General features: G+C 42.0%; 4 protein-coding genes across 4 annotated transcripts in view; 1 reads left to right on the top strand and 3 right to left on the bottom strand.

Annotated features, from left to right (window-relative positions):
• Nucleotides 1-1,185: 1,185 nt before the first annotated feature.
• Nucleotides 1,186-4,673, bottom strand: l2hgdh (L-2-hydroxyglutarate dehydrogenase). The gene is made up of 10 exons (XM_084438751.1): nucleotides 4,527-4,673; nucleotides 3,679-3,794; nucleotides 3,403-3,554; nucleotides 3,047-3,178; nucleotides 2,730-2,892; nucleotides 2,594-2,628; nucleotides 2,329-2,496; nucleotides 2,098-2,255; nucleotides 1,860-1,991; nucleotides 1,186-1,744 (listed from the first exon to the last, which is right to left on the bottom strand). Exons 1-10 carry the CDS (start codon nucleotides 4,634-4,636, stop codon nucleotides 1,549-1,551), a joined length of 1,362 nt encoding a protein of 453 aa, XP_084294877.1. The 5' UTR covers nucleotides 4,637-4,673; the 3' UTR covers nucleotides 1,186-1,548.
• A 315-nt stretch (nucleotides 4,674-4,988) lies between these two features.
• dmac2l (distal membrane arm assembly component 2 like) lies at nucleotides 4,989-7,700 on the top strand. Its single transcript, XM_084438872.1, has 5 exons — nucleotides 4,989-5,225; nucleotides 5,527-5,639; nucleotides 5,767-5,975; nucleotides 6,464-6,635; nucleotides 6,728-7,700. Exons 2-5 carry the CDS (start codon nucleotides 5,539-5,541, stop codon nucleotides 6,840-6,842), a joined length of 597 nt encoding a protein of 198 aa, XP_084294998.1. The 5' UTR covers nucleotides 4,989-5,225; nucleotides 5,527-5,538; the 3' UTR covers nucleotides 6,843-7,700.
• A 418-nt stretch (nucleotides 7,701-8,118) lies between these two features.
• On the bottom strand, nucleotides 8,119-13,787 carry cdkl1 (cyclin dependent kinase like 1 (CDC2 related kinase); the record flags this gene model as incomplete). The annotated part of the gene is made up of 10 exons (XM_084438665.1): nucleotides 13,675-13,787; nucleotides 11,684-11,863; nucleotides 10,659-10,780; nucleotides 9,875-9,947; nucleotides 9,364-9,454; nucleotides 8,997-9,197; nucleotides 8,779-8,861; nucleotides 8,606-8,662; nucleotides 8,337-8,498; nucleotides 8,119-8,217 (listed from the first exon to the last, which is right to left on the bottom strand). Exons 2-10 carry the CDS (start codon nucleotides 11,849-11,851, stop codon nucleotides 8,119-8,121), a joined length of 1,056 nt encoding a protein of 351 aa, XP_084294791.1. The 5' UTR covers nucleotides 11,852-11,863; nucleotides 13,675-13,787.
• Nucleotides 13,788-14,567: 780 nt separating this feature from the next.
• map4k5 (mitogen-activated protein kinase kinase kinase kinase 5) overlaps nucleotides 14,568-15,872 on the bottom strand; it is a 29,451-nt gene continuing 28,146 nt past the window's right edge. The window contains exon 33 of the mRNA XM_084438839.1: nucleotides 14,568-15,593. Coding sequence (XP_084294965.1) covers nucleotides 15,506-15,593 — 88 coding nt within the window. The 3' untranslated portion in view covers nucleotides 14,568-15,505. The remainder of the gene's footprint in view (nucleotides 15,594-15,872) is intronic.

Genomic DNA, 15,872 nt, shown 5'->3' with positions numbered 1-15,872 from the left:
CTCCACATGTTAATCTTTTCACTCCAACCTTTACCCCTTGCCTTATAGGTCAGATCCTGTCCCAACCCCAACCCTTATTCTAACCCCAGCCCACACTAGGGACTGGAAGAAGGACACCAAAACCAACCCACTTATCTCCACTGCACAAGTAGAGTAGTGGTCAGAGCATCCCGCTCTTATTGTGCTGGATTAGCATTGGAAGCACTGGAACTGATGTGTCCAGGTGACGAGACCTATCTTAATTTATCAGACATTATACAACGGTATAGATTCGGTCCATTGTCTCTATTGGTCAGTTTGCATTCCAGCCGTGGCGATAACCACGATATCCCCACGCTAAAATGGAATGTTCGCACATCTTTTAATATCAATCCACCTCTTATTAGTAGCCGTGGCAGTGTCCAGATCAATGTTCACAAAGATGTGCTGTAGCATTGTCGTTGCCTGGAAATGTTCCCTTTTTCAGCAGAAGTATCATCAAATGATTAACAAATAGTTCCATTAAAAATACATTTTAAAGTTCGTATTGTCTTTCTTTTTGAAATATTGACGGATAAATGTGGCAACCGTATATGTATACATGTAATGTATAAAAGCATTATGCAACTCGAAGCCGTGGGATGTCACGGATATCGCCACGGCTAGCGGGGTAACGGCACTTGCTGCGCGTCATGCCTAACCACTCCCTGCTAGCCGTGGCAATATCCGTGACATCCCACAGCTTCTCGTTCCATAATGCTTTATTATTTCATGTCATTTCAATTAACAGCTATTTCAGTGGCATGACTAGCTTCCGTCCTACCAGTCCTGAACAGCAAGCCAGCCACGCACATAACCCAGGCTTTACCTGGCCTGGTTTGACTGTTGCTGTAACTCGAATTGGTGCAAAGATCACTTTTTTCCTTCTTTATTTCACAATTTCCCTTAAACGATGGGTTCATACGTAAACCAGGCTAGGTCCAGCCTAGCTTATGTGCGTGGCTGTCTTATTTCTGTTCAGGACTGGTAGGACCTGGCTTACAGCCACGCACAAAAATGTTACATTGCAGTTACTCTGCCACCAAGTGGACAAACTATTCTGGAAAGACATTCACTAGGATTTAAATAATTGGAAACACGAATTTAGGCCAAAACAACAATTTATTGAAATCAGAACATAACAATTAATAATCTGTAGTGGCAATGTAATGTTTTTCTTAGTTTTTATTATTAATGAACCAAGTTCATTTAGTAACCTATTTCATAGGTAAATGTAGTATTCCATAGTTAAATTGTAGCTGTAGTATCTATTAAAAAAAGTACATTAAAAATGAGGTAGATTACAATTAATAATTTCTGCAACCAACTACATTCAATTTCATTTATGTTGTCTTCTAAAATATCTTTACCCATTTGGGTTCACTTTTAATGGTCCCAGTAGAAAGACTGAAAGGCTTTGTGTGATGCAATCTTCAAAATGTGTCCACAGCCACACATCATGGACCTTTAGGAGAGATGTGGCAATGACCTGAAGCTGGATACGGTACTTCCCTACTTCTGTATTTAACTCTACAGTGTGAAGCGTTTCTCCACCTCATCTGCGATCATCTCTGCAATAGCCAGGGAAGAGGTAGCCGCAGGCGAGGGGGCGTTACGTACATGTAATACTCTACTGCCCACATCCCCCACACCACCATCAAACACAAAATCATCCACTAGATTCCCGTCCCGGTCAAGAGCTTGAGCTCTCACCCCCGCAGGACCCCTGAAACAGCCGAACACAAACAAAAGTGTCACAGCAATAGCAGCATTAATGGATCTCAGAACATTGGTGTGTCACAACAGAACATTGTCATTAAATTAAATTGTGAATGCTTTACCTCAGCACGTCACTCAGAGAGAGCTCTGGGATGTACTTCTGCAGGATTTTAACCTGTGCACCAATAAAAATCCCTCTATACATCTCTCCAATCCCATACACTACATTCTTCATCACCAGTCTCTGGAGGCCTCTGTAACACGGAGACCATTTTGTGTCATTCAGCATTATGTTAATAATTTAACAAGGGAGTAAAAGGAGTAGATTGTCTATGAGAAAATAACTTCCATGTACTGTACCTAAATAATATTGCATCTCCGAAGTCTCTGGCATTGAAGTCATACACTTTGTAGCCCTCCCGTTTGAAAGCTAAGACTGCATTGGGGCCAAGCCAAACACTGCCATCCATTCGGGGGGTGAAGTGGACTCCCAGGAAGGGGAAACGGGGGTCAGGGACCTACAGTAAACGGTGTTATCAATGCAAGCAGAGCATAAACAGTATTAAGGTGCACAAAATGCTTGGGACTTACAGGGTAGATGTTACCCTTGACCAGGTAGTGTTTCTCAGGCTTCAGGACCAAGTAGTCCCCTCTGAATGGCACGATCCGTGGCTCTGGACTGCATCCAGATATTTGAGACAAGCGGTCAGAGTATAGGCCTCCGCAGGTTAAGACGTAACGGCATCTCACCTCATTGCCCTGTTGATACAGCACGTGTGCAGCTTCAAAATCACCACTCTCTCTGTCATTTTTGATCTTTCCCTATTTTTGTCACACACAAATAGTAGATTCCTACCTTTGAGTCTCTGATAGCTATGGGATATTTAATTCCTGAAGAAGATAGACATATGGTCAGGGATATATATCAACAAGGATTGACTCAAGTCTATTACTTTGGGTGCAGTGGGATAAAAAAAAAAAAAAAACATTACCCTCAGTGGTACCATGTAAGCTCTCCTTGACCATGGCGATGTCATTAGCCTCATATTCAGTAATCACAGCCCCACCTGCCTCCTGGAAGTCCTTGCCATATGTCAATGAGACCAGTCTCCAGTCCACAATGCCTGTGTAGGGTGAGTCTAGGGCCATCACTCCCTGAAAGGACAACTCACAAATAACATCCATACCTGCCTGATTCAGGAATAGTCCCACAGAAATTAAATCCTGCCCTATTACTAACCGTGTAAAGCACCGAACATGCCACCCAAATGGGCTCATCTCTCTGAGGATCTGTGATTCGGTCTCTTACCCTGCAATATGGCTCTCGCTCTCTGATCCCCTTGGCGTCGATTATGCTAAGTTCACGCACGTTGTTCTTCAGGCCTCGCTCATAGAGGGCTTGGAGTCTGGGAATCTCCTCCAGCTTTACAGCGACGATGAGCTGAAAAAGCAGTGATGACTACATAATATCAAAATGGTTTAAACACTGTGAAAGAGATATTTTAGAATGGTGTGATCTTAGTGACTGTAACTTGCCACCCTGAAAAGCAGACTTTCTCCAGTAGCCATCAAATGTTTACTAACAACAAATCAACAACTTGTCTATAGCCAGAACTTGGAGGCAGAATCTTGTGGATAACTTGTTTTGGGATAAAAGTTACTCACTTTTCCACATTTCCTGTAGGGGAGCCCCTTCTTCTCCAAGTATTCGTAGGCAAGGGTGGCCCCTCGCACACACAGTCTGGCTTTCAGGGACCCTGGAGTGTAGTAGATCCCACTGTGAATCACTCCACTGTTGTGTCCACTCTGGTGTAGAGCTGGTTTGATAAGACACAGTAGCACAGAGTGGAGATCACATGAGAGAAACAGAGTATTAGGTAATCTACAGTAATGCCCAACTGTTACTTCCCCAACCCTACAAAAAGCCTCATCACCACTTACCCAGCTCTTTCTCTTTCTCTAGTAGAACAAAGTTTAGTGTGGGATGTCTGAGAATGAGCTCTCTGGCAGTAGCCAGACCCACAATACCGCCCCCCACAACAGCAACATCATAAACACTGAAAGACAAAAATACAGTATCATTCACATGAGGCTGAGGACTGCACATAGGCCTACACGTAAGGAATCAGTAACAGTCATGGTAATAAGTCAGCCTAGTCTTTTATTATAATTATTAAATGTACATCCTGTCCCTTAGCCTAACCAAAGACAACCCAGCAATTAGGCTATACATTTCATGATGCTCGCTCCCATAGTTCCTGTATAACTGGCAAGACTTGTTTTGCGGTGCTTCTTCACTTGGGATCATGACATGAGCTTGTCATGGTTTGAAGTGAACGAGGTGCATGCATTCAATAGCCTGAGCAGGAGCTAGAGTTCGCTGTTTCTGTCTTTTGCTAGATTTGTGTCATTGCTATCCCCGGGCTTCTGCTGAAATTAATTTATTATACTTAAACTATATATTAATAGACCATTCTACATTTTCTTTATAGCCTATCTCTCACACAGTACGTAGCACGTCGGTGAAGCCAAGCAGTAGCCTAGTCCTTTTGTCGCTCCTGCAGATCGAATTCTGTCCTGAACTGAACTTGCAGTAGCTTTTATCAGCCTATATGCAGGCCACCCCTTGCACTTATCCTCCTAACCAAAGACAACCCATCGGTTAGCAGTTAATATAGACATTCTCGTTCTCGTAGTTTGCCTTCATCATTGCAAGTTTTTCACCTATGTTTCGCTCTGTTCAGCAGTCAAAATAACCACAACAGAAAAACCCACACTGACACACTCACCTGTGGAGATATCTTACTATACTACACTTCATGGACTTTGATTGCGATGCCAATAAAGCAGGAAATGCTGCATTGTTCAGAGCCCGAAACATAATAGCCGAGACTGACATTACCAGTTAGCTACTCCATATTGACATGCCACCGGAAACGCCAGTGTTCTGACAGTTGCACTGTGAGCACCGCTCCCGGGCGCTACTCGTCAGACTAGTCTGAACTCACTCGTAATGAGCTACCCTATCCAAAAACATTGTTTAGCTATCGGGTCAGATATTTGTGAGAAACAGACATACAGTACAACCCCTATGCATGGGATTAGGATAGCTCATTCTGTCAGCTAGGAAATATTTATCGGAATGGACTACTACCTCTAAATGTGCTAAGTTTAAAATGATGGGCGTGTCCTCTGGAATAGGTTGTCTCTTAAACGCACTGCACATGCGCACATCGTGTCGGTAGGTCATTCTGAGCGGTAGCATTTGGTCGAGAGAATAGCCTCATAGCTAGCTAATTATTTTAAGCCTTTCAATTTATTATCTGTGCATAAATGGGATAGCTCGCTGTCGGTGCGTACCCGGGTTGAAGGTCATACTCACCTTGCCCGACATATACCCAGAGTTCTTTGCACGGACATGTTTGCCATATTTATGCCATTTGCCATTTTTATGTAAACAAATACACGGCGCAGTCTGATAAAACAAGGTGAGAGACAAACTACAGTTTTAACGTTACTACAACAACGTACGTTAGACGTTACATATAGCGTACTGTTTTTGTCTCCATACGTAGACGCTATATAACGTTTCTGTCCGTAGCCTACAACACGAAAAATGCACGGTATAGAGACATCGAAGAGGGCTTTAGTGGTTGAATCATCCTTGGTGGATTAGAGCAAATAGCGTTTAGAAATCCTTGGCCTATACTGATTTCATGTCTCAATTTAAACCGCAATCATCAACAAATCAAGCAGGGGCCATTTCAAACATATATAATCTTTTTCCAGGTTTGAAAGGATATGAGGCTGTTGTCAAAGGCAGCACAGACTGCCTTTTCACGGAGGTCAGGGCTGACCAGCACCAGGCAGTTCTGGGGCTGGCTCAATGCAGTATTCAACAAGTGAGTTATCTCTCAAGCACCTGTGACAGCATAGTTTGATAATACAAATTGCAATTTTCAAATTAATATATCTATATGACTGATATCAATCTGCTGAAGTAAACTGGTTGTTGTAATTTGTCCACAGGGTTGATTATGAGCGGATCAAAGCTGTCGGCCCAGATCGTGCCGCTGCAGAATGGCTGCTGAGATGCGGGGCCAAAGTTAGGTTCCAGGGCTTTGACCGCTGGCATCACGATTACAACGGACTCCCTACGGGTCCTCTGGGCCGTTATAAGATCGAGTCCATCGACGCCAGTGAATCCTGCATCATGCACAAAGGATTTGATCATCTGGGTCAGTATCACATTAAGCAGACACTATTTGATTGCTTTGTTACATAGCAGGCCTTATACTGTGGAACAGTTTAGGTTAGGTTACACAAATGGAAAATGAATGTCATAGGCCTCATTTAATTTCTAATAGCACAAAAAACACAACCCTATTACAATGTTATTATAAATCACTATTGTACCATGCAATTACTTATCAGTCTACACATACTGCATAGACCACTCTTCAGGCTGACTTCACTATTTAACAGAAAATACGACACCAGGCCATGTAGACAGGAAGGGAAAGGTGAGGGTGAAAGTCGGTTTCTCCCAGACTGTTTACCATGGAGTGACGCAAGGGAGGAGGATGTTTTACACAAGAGAGAGAGACAGTGCTTGGTCTGTGACCCTGCTAGGTGCCGGGCAAGGTTTTTTAAGTACACAGTTGGAGGTAGAGTTGAGATTTCATTTCAAACCTTTATTTTAACAGCAGTTTATTTGCTCCTCTAGATGGCTTGCAACATGTGGAAGAAATCAAGTTCAACAAGTGCATCTACATAGAGGATACCTGCCTGGAGAGGTTGAGCACTATTGAGAACATGCAGGGCAGCTTGTACTCCTTGGAGGTGGTTTCCTGTGGTAATGTGACAGACAAGGGCATCATAGCTCTGCACAAACTCAGGTGTGTCTTAGAATGTCATTTCAGTGATTGAGGGCTTTTATCATTAGTTGAATCATACGCCTAATGCAAAATTGTGATTTTAATCTCTAAAGGAATCTGGAGCACCTGTTTCTCAGTGACCTGCCTGGGCTCAAAGAAAAGGAGAAGACTTTTGAGAGATTAAAGACAGCTCTTCCACGTTTGGACATGGAGCTCGATCTTGAATAATGAAATCCATATGAATCACAGCTCTCAGTTCAGATGGTGTGAGACTGCAGAGTCTGTCTTTGTGGGTGCCATCACAGGTGCCAATTCAGGAAGACTCAACTGAACACAACTGTTTTCAGATGCCAGAAGAAGAATGGAGAAGAAACTGATGCTTGATTAAGCTGCACTTTATTACACTGATTTCAAAATTGTTTGACAAAATTGTCTGTCCTAATGTTTGATATATTTTTCAACATTCATATATTACATATGACCATAAAAAGGAGCATCATTTGAAAAGGTTAATGATTTTAATTATTCATCTGTCCAGGAATCATTTAAACCATTAATTAATTTGGCATTGTGTTCAAGGGCAGATAGATGGCTATAAGTATCCTTAGCACCAGTCTTCTGAAAACAGCCCTATTTGATGAATAGTTACTACATGGAAATGTGATTGACATTTATTTACTGAATGTACCACATTTCAGGGAACTGCATACAGTGCAGTGAAGATACAGTATACCTGCTCATAAACATTATTTTGAAAAGAATAGAGCCACACTGACTTTCCCTGTGTCATGTTCTTTAAAATTTAGATTGACAAGGTAAGCCCTCGACACCAACTATGACCCTAACCCTAACTACAAGATAAGTATTAACCAAAATACAATCAGTTCGCCAACAAGAAACATGTCAGTAATTCATATATAAAAAGTACATTTGGCAAACAAGGCAAGGCAGTATGTCATGGTGTAACTCCCACATCCCATATACACACAAATACACACATCTATAAAGCAGAGCAGTAGACTGCCCGTTGTCATTCTAAATAGTGTTGGGTATTTATTTTTTTTGTACAAAATGCAACAAAACAGGCCTTAAATAGAGGCAAAACCACATAGAAACAATCTTCCTGTAGAACTGTAATTATAGGTTCACATCTAGATCCAATTTACCCAGATGATGACAACCTGTTCAAAAACAACTGAGGAGATTTGTAACTTTCTAGTTAGATACAGTAGACCGTGTACTAGCTACTCCTCTTGTATAGTGGTTTGCACCCAATGGATAAAAGATCCAGGATCCATTTTATAGCCTGGATCCTTAGGTTTATCCTGGATCTGACCCTGGATCCTGGATTTATAGTGCATAGATTGACATCATAAACAAGAGATACCCCACACCCACACCCCAATCACTCAAAACCACATAGTTTAAACAGTGTTTCCTGTGCTATCCTGAGCTAACCAGAAAATGTTCATGGTTGTAAATGTTAAGGTACCAGAGCAGTGGGTTAGATGTTAGGAAAGTGGTAGTTGAACTTCCTCAAGTTGTAGTATTTCTTGTTGTCCAGGGCTGGGAAGATGCTGCTACTGGTGAGTTGCGGCAAATACTGGAGGGTTGAGAAGTAACCAGAGTTGCTTAATATTTTCAAAACAACAGTTTTGTTTATGTACAACAAAGGTGCATTTTCCCAGCCCCCAATTATTGTAAGTTTGAAAAATGCCCCACCCCAGGAGGGAGATGTTTGCGGGGCAGACGGGACCTCCTCTTGGTGGCGCGGTCCAGCCCCCGGGCGGTGCTCTCACTCTCCTCCCGCTGGGTGTCAAAGTAGGGGTGCTCCAGCAGCTGCTCACACGTCAGCCGCTCCAACGGGTCCATCTGTAGGCATCCCTGAGGTTAAAGGTCATGGAGAGAGGTTAGCAGAGCAAAAACAAAACAAATCGTAAAACATGCAACAAATATTTATTTTCCACAGTTCAGGTGAGCGCTTGTGTTACCTTCATAAGACTCAATGCTTGATATGAGAGGTTTGGGTATCTCTGCTCCAGAGGTTCCTTCATAGAGAGAGATACAAACAGGGAAGATGCATTCAAGGTTTTCATACTGATTGTGTTTTTGTTTGATGTCTAATCATGTCTCATGATTAGGAAGCAGGTGATATGGGACTTACCATCTCTTTTGGTTCTGGGATGGACACTCCACTGAAGAACTGATTATTACTGAAGACCAACTGGTGTCTAGTGGTCAGGTCTCCTGTAGACCACAGACAAAACCTTCACTTTTCTGAAAGTAGCTGCGAATAACTTTATCGATTATACCTTAAATTTAGAGAGATTACATTCACTCCATACAAAAAAGGTAAATAATAGCAAATGAAGTTCAACATACCCAAAGTCCTTCTGATGAGATACAGCTGATCCATGTCTGATTTCCCTGGCCACAGGGGAACCCCAGAGAGCAGCTCAGCGAAGACGCAGCCAACCGCCCACACGTCTACTGGGGGGCCGTACTGTGTGTCCCCCACCAGTAACTCTGGAGCCCGGTACCACCGTGTGGCCACATAGTCTGTGTAGTAGTCACATGGACCAGCTGCACAGAAACACAGCAGAGCCACAAAACAGTTGAACAAAACATTTCAAACCCAATTGTTGTAATGGAGATGCAATGGCATTTTGGAAAGTTTACAGAGGTAGTACAGTAAGTGTCCACCAGGGGGCAGGGATGTAAACACAGCCCATTCAGCTACCAAACATACTCAGTATCCTGGCAAATCCAAAATCACAGAGCTTGATGACCTGCTGTTTTGTGATAAGGATGTTCTCTGGCTTAACATCTCTGTGAATGCACTGCAACAAACCAAGACAATGAAGTTAGTCAATTACATTCAGAGCTAAAGCTGACATTTCCAAGTGTTAAGTCTTCCGGATTAATAATGGCACTTATTGGGTGGCAGAGTGTGGGTTGTAGAGGTGTGTGCAAGTAGCTAAAGAAGACATAGATCCGGACTTTGGCTTCCCACTGTGTTAAAGGGGGCCCTGCAGCGTTTGTTGTGTCTAAGTGATACATTAACTGCTGGTCAGTCAGGGGGGAAGGAATTCTAGTAAAAGAGAGCTATTAACCAGTGCATTGTTAGCTGCCAGGGAGGAGGGGAGGATTTTGTAACCATGAAACGCTTAAGTAGAGTAAACTTGAGTAGTTAGGGAAAAACTGCTCCACAAATCTCTTATTTTAATAATAAAAGCCAGAGGAAGAAGTGAACTACTTACATTTTGTTTGTGGCAGAAGTTAACAGCTTGGAGCGTCTGCCAAGTTATACTTTTCACCAGGTGCTCTGGAACGCTGTGGGACATGTAACAAAAACAGTTAGCCACTGAGCACAGAGTCTGGGTCACCATACGTGTGTATGTTCTTTTACATCTCTTCTGTTCAAATCTCTGTTTTTTTTTCTTTGAGACGTACTGGAGGACAGTGAAGAGGCCTGCTAAGGCATTGCTATTGTCAGTCTGGTGCTCAACACAGAGGCTTTGTTGATTCAGGGACCATCCATCAGTGTTGCCAGGGAAATAGCTAAATCGAGCCTTGTGACTGGCAATTAATAACCGTCTCCACCCCCTTCCTGTGCCCCCCATGGCCAGGCTACGGGCCAGGGTACAAGGCAGGGTCCCATTGGCTACAAACACTTTGAAATGTGGGGGAGCATCAGAATCCCTACAACATCTGAATGGCCAGCTCTGCATTCTGGGAGTGTGCATCACTGTAAACATTCCACAGCAAGGAGGTCAGTCTCCCTGGTAACAGCCAAACATGGAGGCTAGCGGAGCTGGCGTGTAGTGTACAGTACACTACTGTAGTGTAAATTGATAGAATGCGCATGGTTCTCAATTTCCTCAAACATGCTGGCCGGAACGCAGTTTTAGGCATTATAAACTGATGCTGCTGCTCAGCTCATAGCACATCTAAGCAGCTGATAGTACTTGATAGTGCCAACACATCTGTGGGGGGAAGAAACCTTATCTGCAGAGAGGGGTAAGAAGTAGGACGCCAACTCACCCCCTAGGGTAGCGGTCCAGCTCGTTCAGGACGGTGTGGTCACAATACTCGAAGACCAAGTGTAGCTTTCTTTTACGTCGAAACACCTCAATCAAGTTCACCAGGTTGGAGTGTTTCAGTTGCTGGACACATGAAAAAATGACAATCATATTTTAAGATGAATAAACATGACAATCACATTAAGATTAACATTAACCTTAAAAGCTACATCACTCTGAACGAAGACTTACTGTGTCATAATGGATGAGTTTGTGTGATTTACAGTTCTGATAATGGGAGAGTTTGTGGCTTTGATCTGTTTTATGGTTTGCTCAGTAGGGCAAGCTGACGCATGTCTTATCAAATATGGATTGCAACAAAAGCACCTACATGGTGACATGCTCTCTTCCATGACAACTTGTCACCATTTATAGTTGTTGATGAACCTGGTGCCTGGAGTACAAAAAGAAATCACAGGGGACCTAGCAGCCCATATACTATGACTAGCCATTGCCTCCCAGCAACATGTCTTATTTTCAACATAACTTTCAAGATACCTCAGAATGAAAATAAATGAATCAAATTGTACTTATTTTTATCTTAAGGCTATGTGATTCACCTTTGGAAACATAATTCCAGACAACATAGACATCAGAGTATATAGCAAATAAACATAAAACCAGTTTAGATGAATCATGAATCAATTTAAACTCCTCTGCCCTCTGTAGGGGTTTCTGAACATGGCTTCAAGGACCAGAAATGTTGTATCTGGCTTCTACCATCAAACTTCTGTCCTCACTGACATCAAGAGGACACACCGACTATTCAAGAAATACTATTCAGAATATGTTGTTCAAATGTCAAAATACAGATTGAAATAGCAATATGGCAACTGGTATTCAGGGGGGGGGGGGCAGTACTCAAAAATAAAGTGAGAAGCCATTGACAGGACACCTCACCCCAGATGCAAAATGGGAGTGTATTCCAAGAGAAACAAAAAAATCCAAGTAAAATGGAGGTTGTGGTTAGGGTGTACGGTATCTTACCTTTAGCATTCTTATCTCCCTCAATGCAATCTTTTTGATGATGGGATCGTCTTCTGACTCCACAAACTTCTTGATAGCAACAATTTGCCCGGTGTCCTTGTTCCTGCACTTGAACACAACACCATAGGATCCCTCCCCAATCTTTGAAATCTTCTCATACTTCTCCATGCCAAACACGGACTGTAGGAGTAATCAGAGTGCATCAATAAGAAGCATTCACACTTTCCTCTGTAGTAAGGAGCCCAGATTGCACTTGAGATCTGAAACGTCACCAACAGATGAGTGTGAACATAATCTAAATCATTTTCAGAAAATGAATCTGTTAAAGGAGTAGTAAAGGGAAAATGCATGTTTAGCCCTGTTTTAAGGTTACTTATGATCATATACAATGGTTCAGATCAAAACGTGAGATGCCCATCCACATCCATTGTATGACCAAAACGGTGGTAGAGCAATTATCAACTTTATCGAAAATGCTAGCTTTGTCAATGTTTTGATCTGAAGCATTGTATATGATCATAAGTAACCTTATAACAGGGCTAAATATGCATTTTCCCTTTACTACTCCTTTAAACACAAACAAACGTTGGCCAATATTTTTAGTCTTGACATCAATGGATCTGAAATGTTAGATCTTTGGCTTTTCTCACTCCTGGTTCAGGTTTTCTTTTCTTTAGGGATGCACGGATATGAACATTTTGGCCTATATCGATAACAGATTGCTGTCATAGGCGATAACTCATATTTACTATTGTCGATATCTTCTGTATAAAAACAAGTTTCTATGATAATCAAATGTTGTAGGCCTACATACTGAAAAACATATGTAAACACTCACTGTCTCTATTTCCAAAACATTTGGAAAAGCCATAAATCATAGATTTACAGCATTGTTTCCTCTCAAAAACAACACACAACAGCAGCTAGACAGAAATAATTATCGGTTGTACAGTGGCCCTGTTTTGCCAATGTTTTCTGATGCCGATAAAAAAAAAAAAAAAAAGGCAGATGCTGATATGATTGCCGATATATCATGCATCCCTACTTTTCTTCCTTGTTTCCGTTCTAGCTCTGTCACTAGACAGGTAGTGGCAGTTTTGTGCTCAAATCTGTCCCTTATGCACAATGCACTTTACCTGAGATATGCACTTTGATACACACTTTATATAATGGGCCCAGATGATTGCTGGCATTTGTTTTGTACTTTCTTTTTTTTAAGCATTTATTATTTTAGGCTATGTCCTACTTGTTTAATAGTGTGTCTACGCTATTTTTTTTAAAATATTTTTTTTACTTTGAGCTCTGCACCCTTATTCAATGCGGATTCTTCTACAAATATACGATAAATGTGAATGTCTGACTCTGATTCTGAAAAGTAATGAGTTGCGCTTACAAAAGTGCAATAGAAGATGGACCCTACTTAAAAGCTTTAGCAAAGGGTAAATGGTACCGTTAAATTGCACCTTTCTCTGAATCCTTCAGCTACACAAATTCAAGGCATATAGGCTATTAAATGTTAGAGTAAACGTGTTAACAAAACAATAGCATAACAATAGGGCAATTTGTTCCCAGTGTGTAAAAGGGGCTTGCAAAATGATTCAATGACGTGAGACGTAAACACATACATGATGCGTAAAGATTTTGGTCAAAGATTCATGTGTCGAGGCAACGTTGCACCTGCCCTCGAACTATGGACAGGTCTTGTAAGCATTGTAAGGCAATACAATCAATGTCTCTCACTTCAGAAATCCCAACATCAACCGCTATAAGTAGCCTACATTTAATTCTAAAAGCATGAGAAAATAACAGTGCAAAAACAAAACGCCTGTAAAACAGTTTAATCTATGGCTACATGTCAGAGAATAGGCTATCTGTTACCTTGAGGTTACACCAAAAGTTGCATCATCCTAAACATATCAAACATTAATTAAAACACTTTCATTTCATAATGTGTAAATAATCATCTGTGGGTAAAAAAAAAGGAAACTTACGATGAGGCGTCGTTAAGATGTTCAACTGCAGAGTGCAGAGTTGACATGCATACCCTGAGGAGATGGGCATTGAATTTTGTACAGATCTCAGCAAACGCTTTCCCTCCCTCGCTGGTCCCCATAGGAACTGGTGGGCTGACTCCACCCCCTCAACGCAGCGCGGTTTGATGTAGACCTGAGGACTGGCGAGAGAGGCGGCTCTTCACCATGAATAGAGATGTACATAGGCTATCCACAAATTGAAGGTGTCAGTTTCCATACACTGTTTACACATTTAGGGTATCAGTTTCAACACCATGATCAAATTATAATGTCTCATACAAGATAATGTTGGCATTGAGCCATCTAGATCAGGTCCAATTTCTTCCTGATTATTTAGGTCGTTATAGATTTGATCCACACAGAAAACCTCGTCATGCAAACAAAAAACACAACAACTGTATGCAAAACATCTCAGTTGGAACACTGCAAGCTTCAAATAAACTATGCATCAACAAGCTTGTGCTGTTGACATCTGTTTGACATACTTTATCATCATGGGTACAGTCAGTGAGTACCAAAAATTAATTGCTCATCCAGGTTGCTGCTCACAGTGAGACTAATTAGTGCTGCTTGGTGAAGTCAGTGGATTGACTGAAAGGGTATATGACGCTAAATGAAATGAACGGCAATCTCTCCCCCTGGGGCTCATCACCTCTTAAACCACCAGGAGAAACTGACTCACTGTATCAACCCCATTCATAATCTACCTGTCCACACAGCGAGGCATAAGAAAACATATGTAGAATTAGGCCATGCATTGTTAACGATAGCTTTTTATTACAAAAACAGCATACATTACGTTTGCAAAGGGAATGCAAAAGATGTTATGAAAACTAAGCATTTTCCCTCATTTTGTCACTTAAATAAAAAAAATGTACAAAAGTGCTTACATGGTGCAAATATTGAATAAAAGTAATGATTTAAAAAATAAAGGGCTAAAGAAAACTTTACAAGTCGACTTCTAAAATGCAGCAGAGCGGGAGAAGGGTGACTATATTACATAGCAGTAAAAACAACCCGAAGCTGCTCAGCAACCTTTCGGTAGCTAGTTCATCCTTGGTGGAGCGGGTCCGTTCACAGCAGGACTCCACCGGTCACTGGTTAACATGGCCTGTAAATTCAACATAACCTATTGCTTAAAGATTAATAAATAACGTTTGAAAAGCCCATGTTAAAGAGACATGGAGTTGTTTAAACCATACTATATTAGTTTGACTATAGAGCTAGAAATTTCCCCTAGTCAAGGCTATGCACATTTTGCCACAATCCTATCTGTAAGTTTCTTGTTATGAGGGACCTTTTTATTATTTTGTTTTATAAATCTCCCTTTTTTTTTGCTAACAAACATATGATTTTATGGCACTTTTCAGCAACACCTCTAGATATTTATCACTTGGAATCCAATGCAGTCTTGAGTCTGCAGGATACGGCATCAGGGAGGATGCTGGGTTAGTCTGTTTGAGCATTTAATTCCCCACATTCTGCTCCTAACGAGTTCCTCAGCACGACCCACAGTCGTCGCAGGATTCAGGGCTGCACCCGAGGTGCTCCAGGTGTAAGGCTGCTGGTGGATCCATGTTGTGGAGGGTTTCTCCTCTGACCTGTGGTTCCTGTGTAAGGTAACAAAGCTCACATTGACTGCTTCCAAGTCCTTCTGTTTTCCTGGGAAGACAGCCTGCTGACTGGCAGGGAAAGCTGGTGCTTCACTGTCTGGTAATATCTCCCCAATAGAGACTGGCCAAGCCCCACCCCGTGGAACATCCTTCCTCGTGGGGTCCGTGGGACAGGGCTAGTAACTGTTCTCATGGCCTGCCAAGATGTAGAGGTTGCTCTGGGCCGTAGGGTTATCAGTGGGCCGGCTCTCCAAGACCACCACCCTGTCAGACAAGAACCAGAGAGAGAGAGAGAGAGAGAGAGAGAGAGAGAGAGAGAGAGAGAGAAAGGGAGAGAGAGAGATAGAGAGACCAAGAGCATAAGACGCATACAGACCTACAGAAGACACATGCAGTACTTTCAGGATATATTTGGTCATCTAAATTGAAAGCGAGAAATTAAGGAGTGTGACTACATATGCATGAACGAGTGAAGAAAACAAAGAAAGAGTTCACGGTGTCACCATGCCCAGCAAACACAAGAGGACTACATTCTAGTTTCAT

This window comes from Borostomias antarcticus (genome assembly GCF_949987555.1).
Source record: "Borostomias antarcticus genome assembly, chromosome: 5".
NCBI lineage: Eukaryota > Metazoa > Chordata > Actinopteri > Stomiiformes > Stomiidae > Borostomias > Borostomias antarcticus.
The sequence above is the reverse complement of the archived record's forward strand: the minus strand, read 5'-3'. Positions and strand labels throughout refer to the sequence as shown.

Excerpts from the sequence above, each read along its gene's own strand:
- dmac2l (XM_084438872.1), top strand. The coding sequence starts at position 5,539 with ATGAGGCTGTTGTCAAAGGCAGCACAGACTGCCTTTTCACGGAGGTCA. Across the intron at positions 5,640-5,766 it reads CTCAATGCAGTATTCAACAA|GGTTGATTATGAGCGGATCA; the intron begins GTGAGTTATCTC and ends ATTTGTCCACAG. Across the intron at positions 6,636-6,727 it reads ATAGCTCTGCACAAACTCAG|GAATCTGGAGCACCTGTTTC; the intron begins GTGTGTCTTAGA and ends TAATCTCTAAAG.
- l2hgdh (XM_084438751.1), bottom strand. The coding sequence starts at position 4,636 with ATGTCAGTCTCGGCTATTATGTTTCGGGCTCTGAACAATGCAGCATTT. Across the intron at positions 3,555-3,678 it reads AGAGAAAGAGAAAGAGCTGG|CTCTACACCAGAGTGGACAC; the intron begins GTAAGTGGTGAT and ends TTATCAAACCAG. Across the intron at positions 2,497-2,593 it reads TAGCTATCAGAGACTCAAAG|GGCAATGAGGTGAGATGCCG; the intron begins GTAGGAATCTAC and ends CTGTATCAACAG.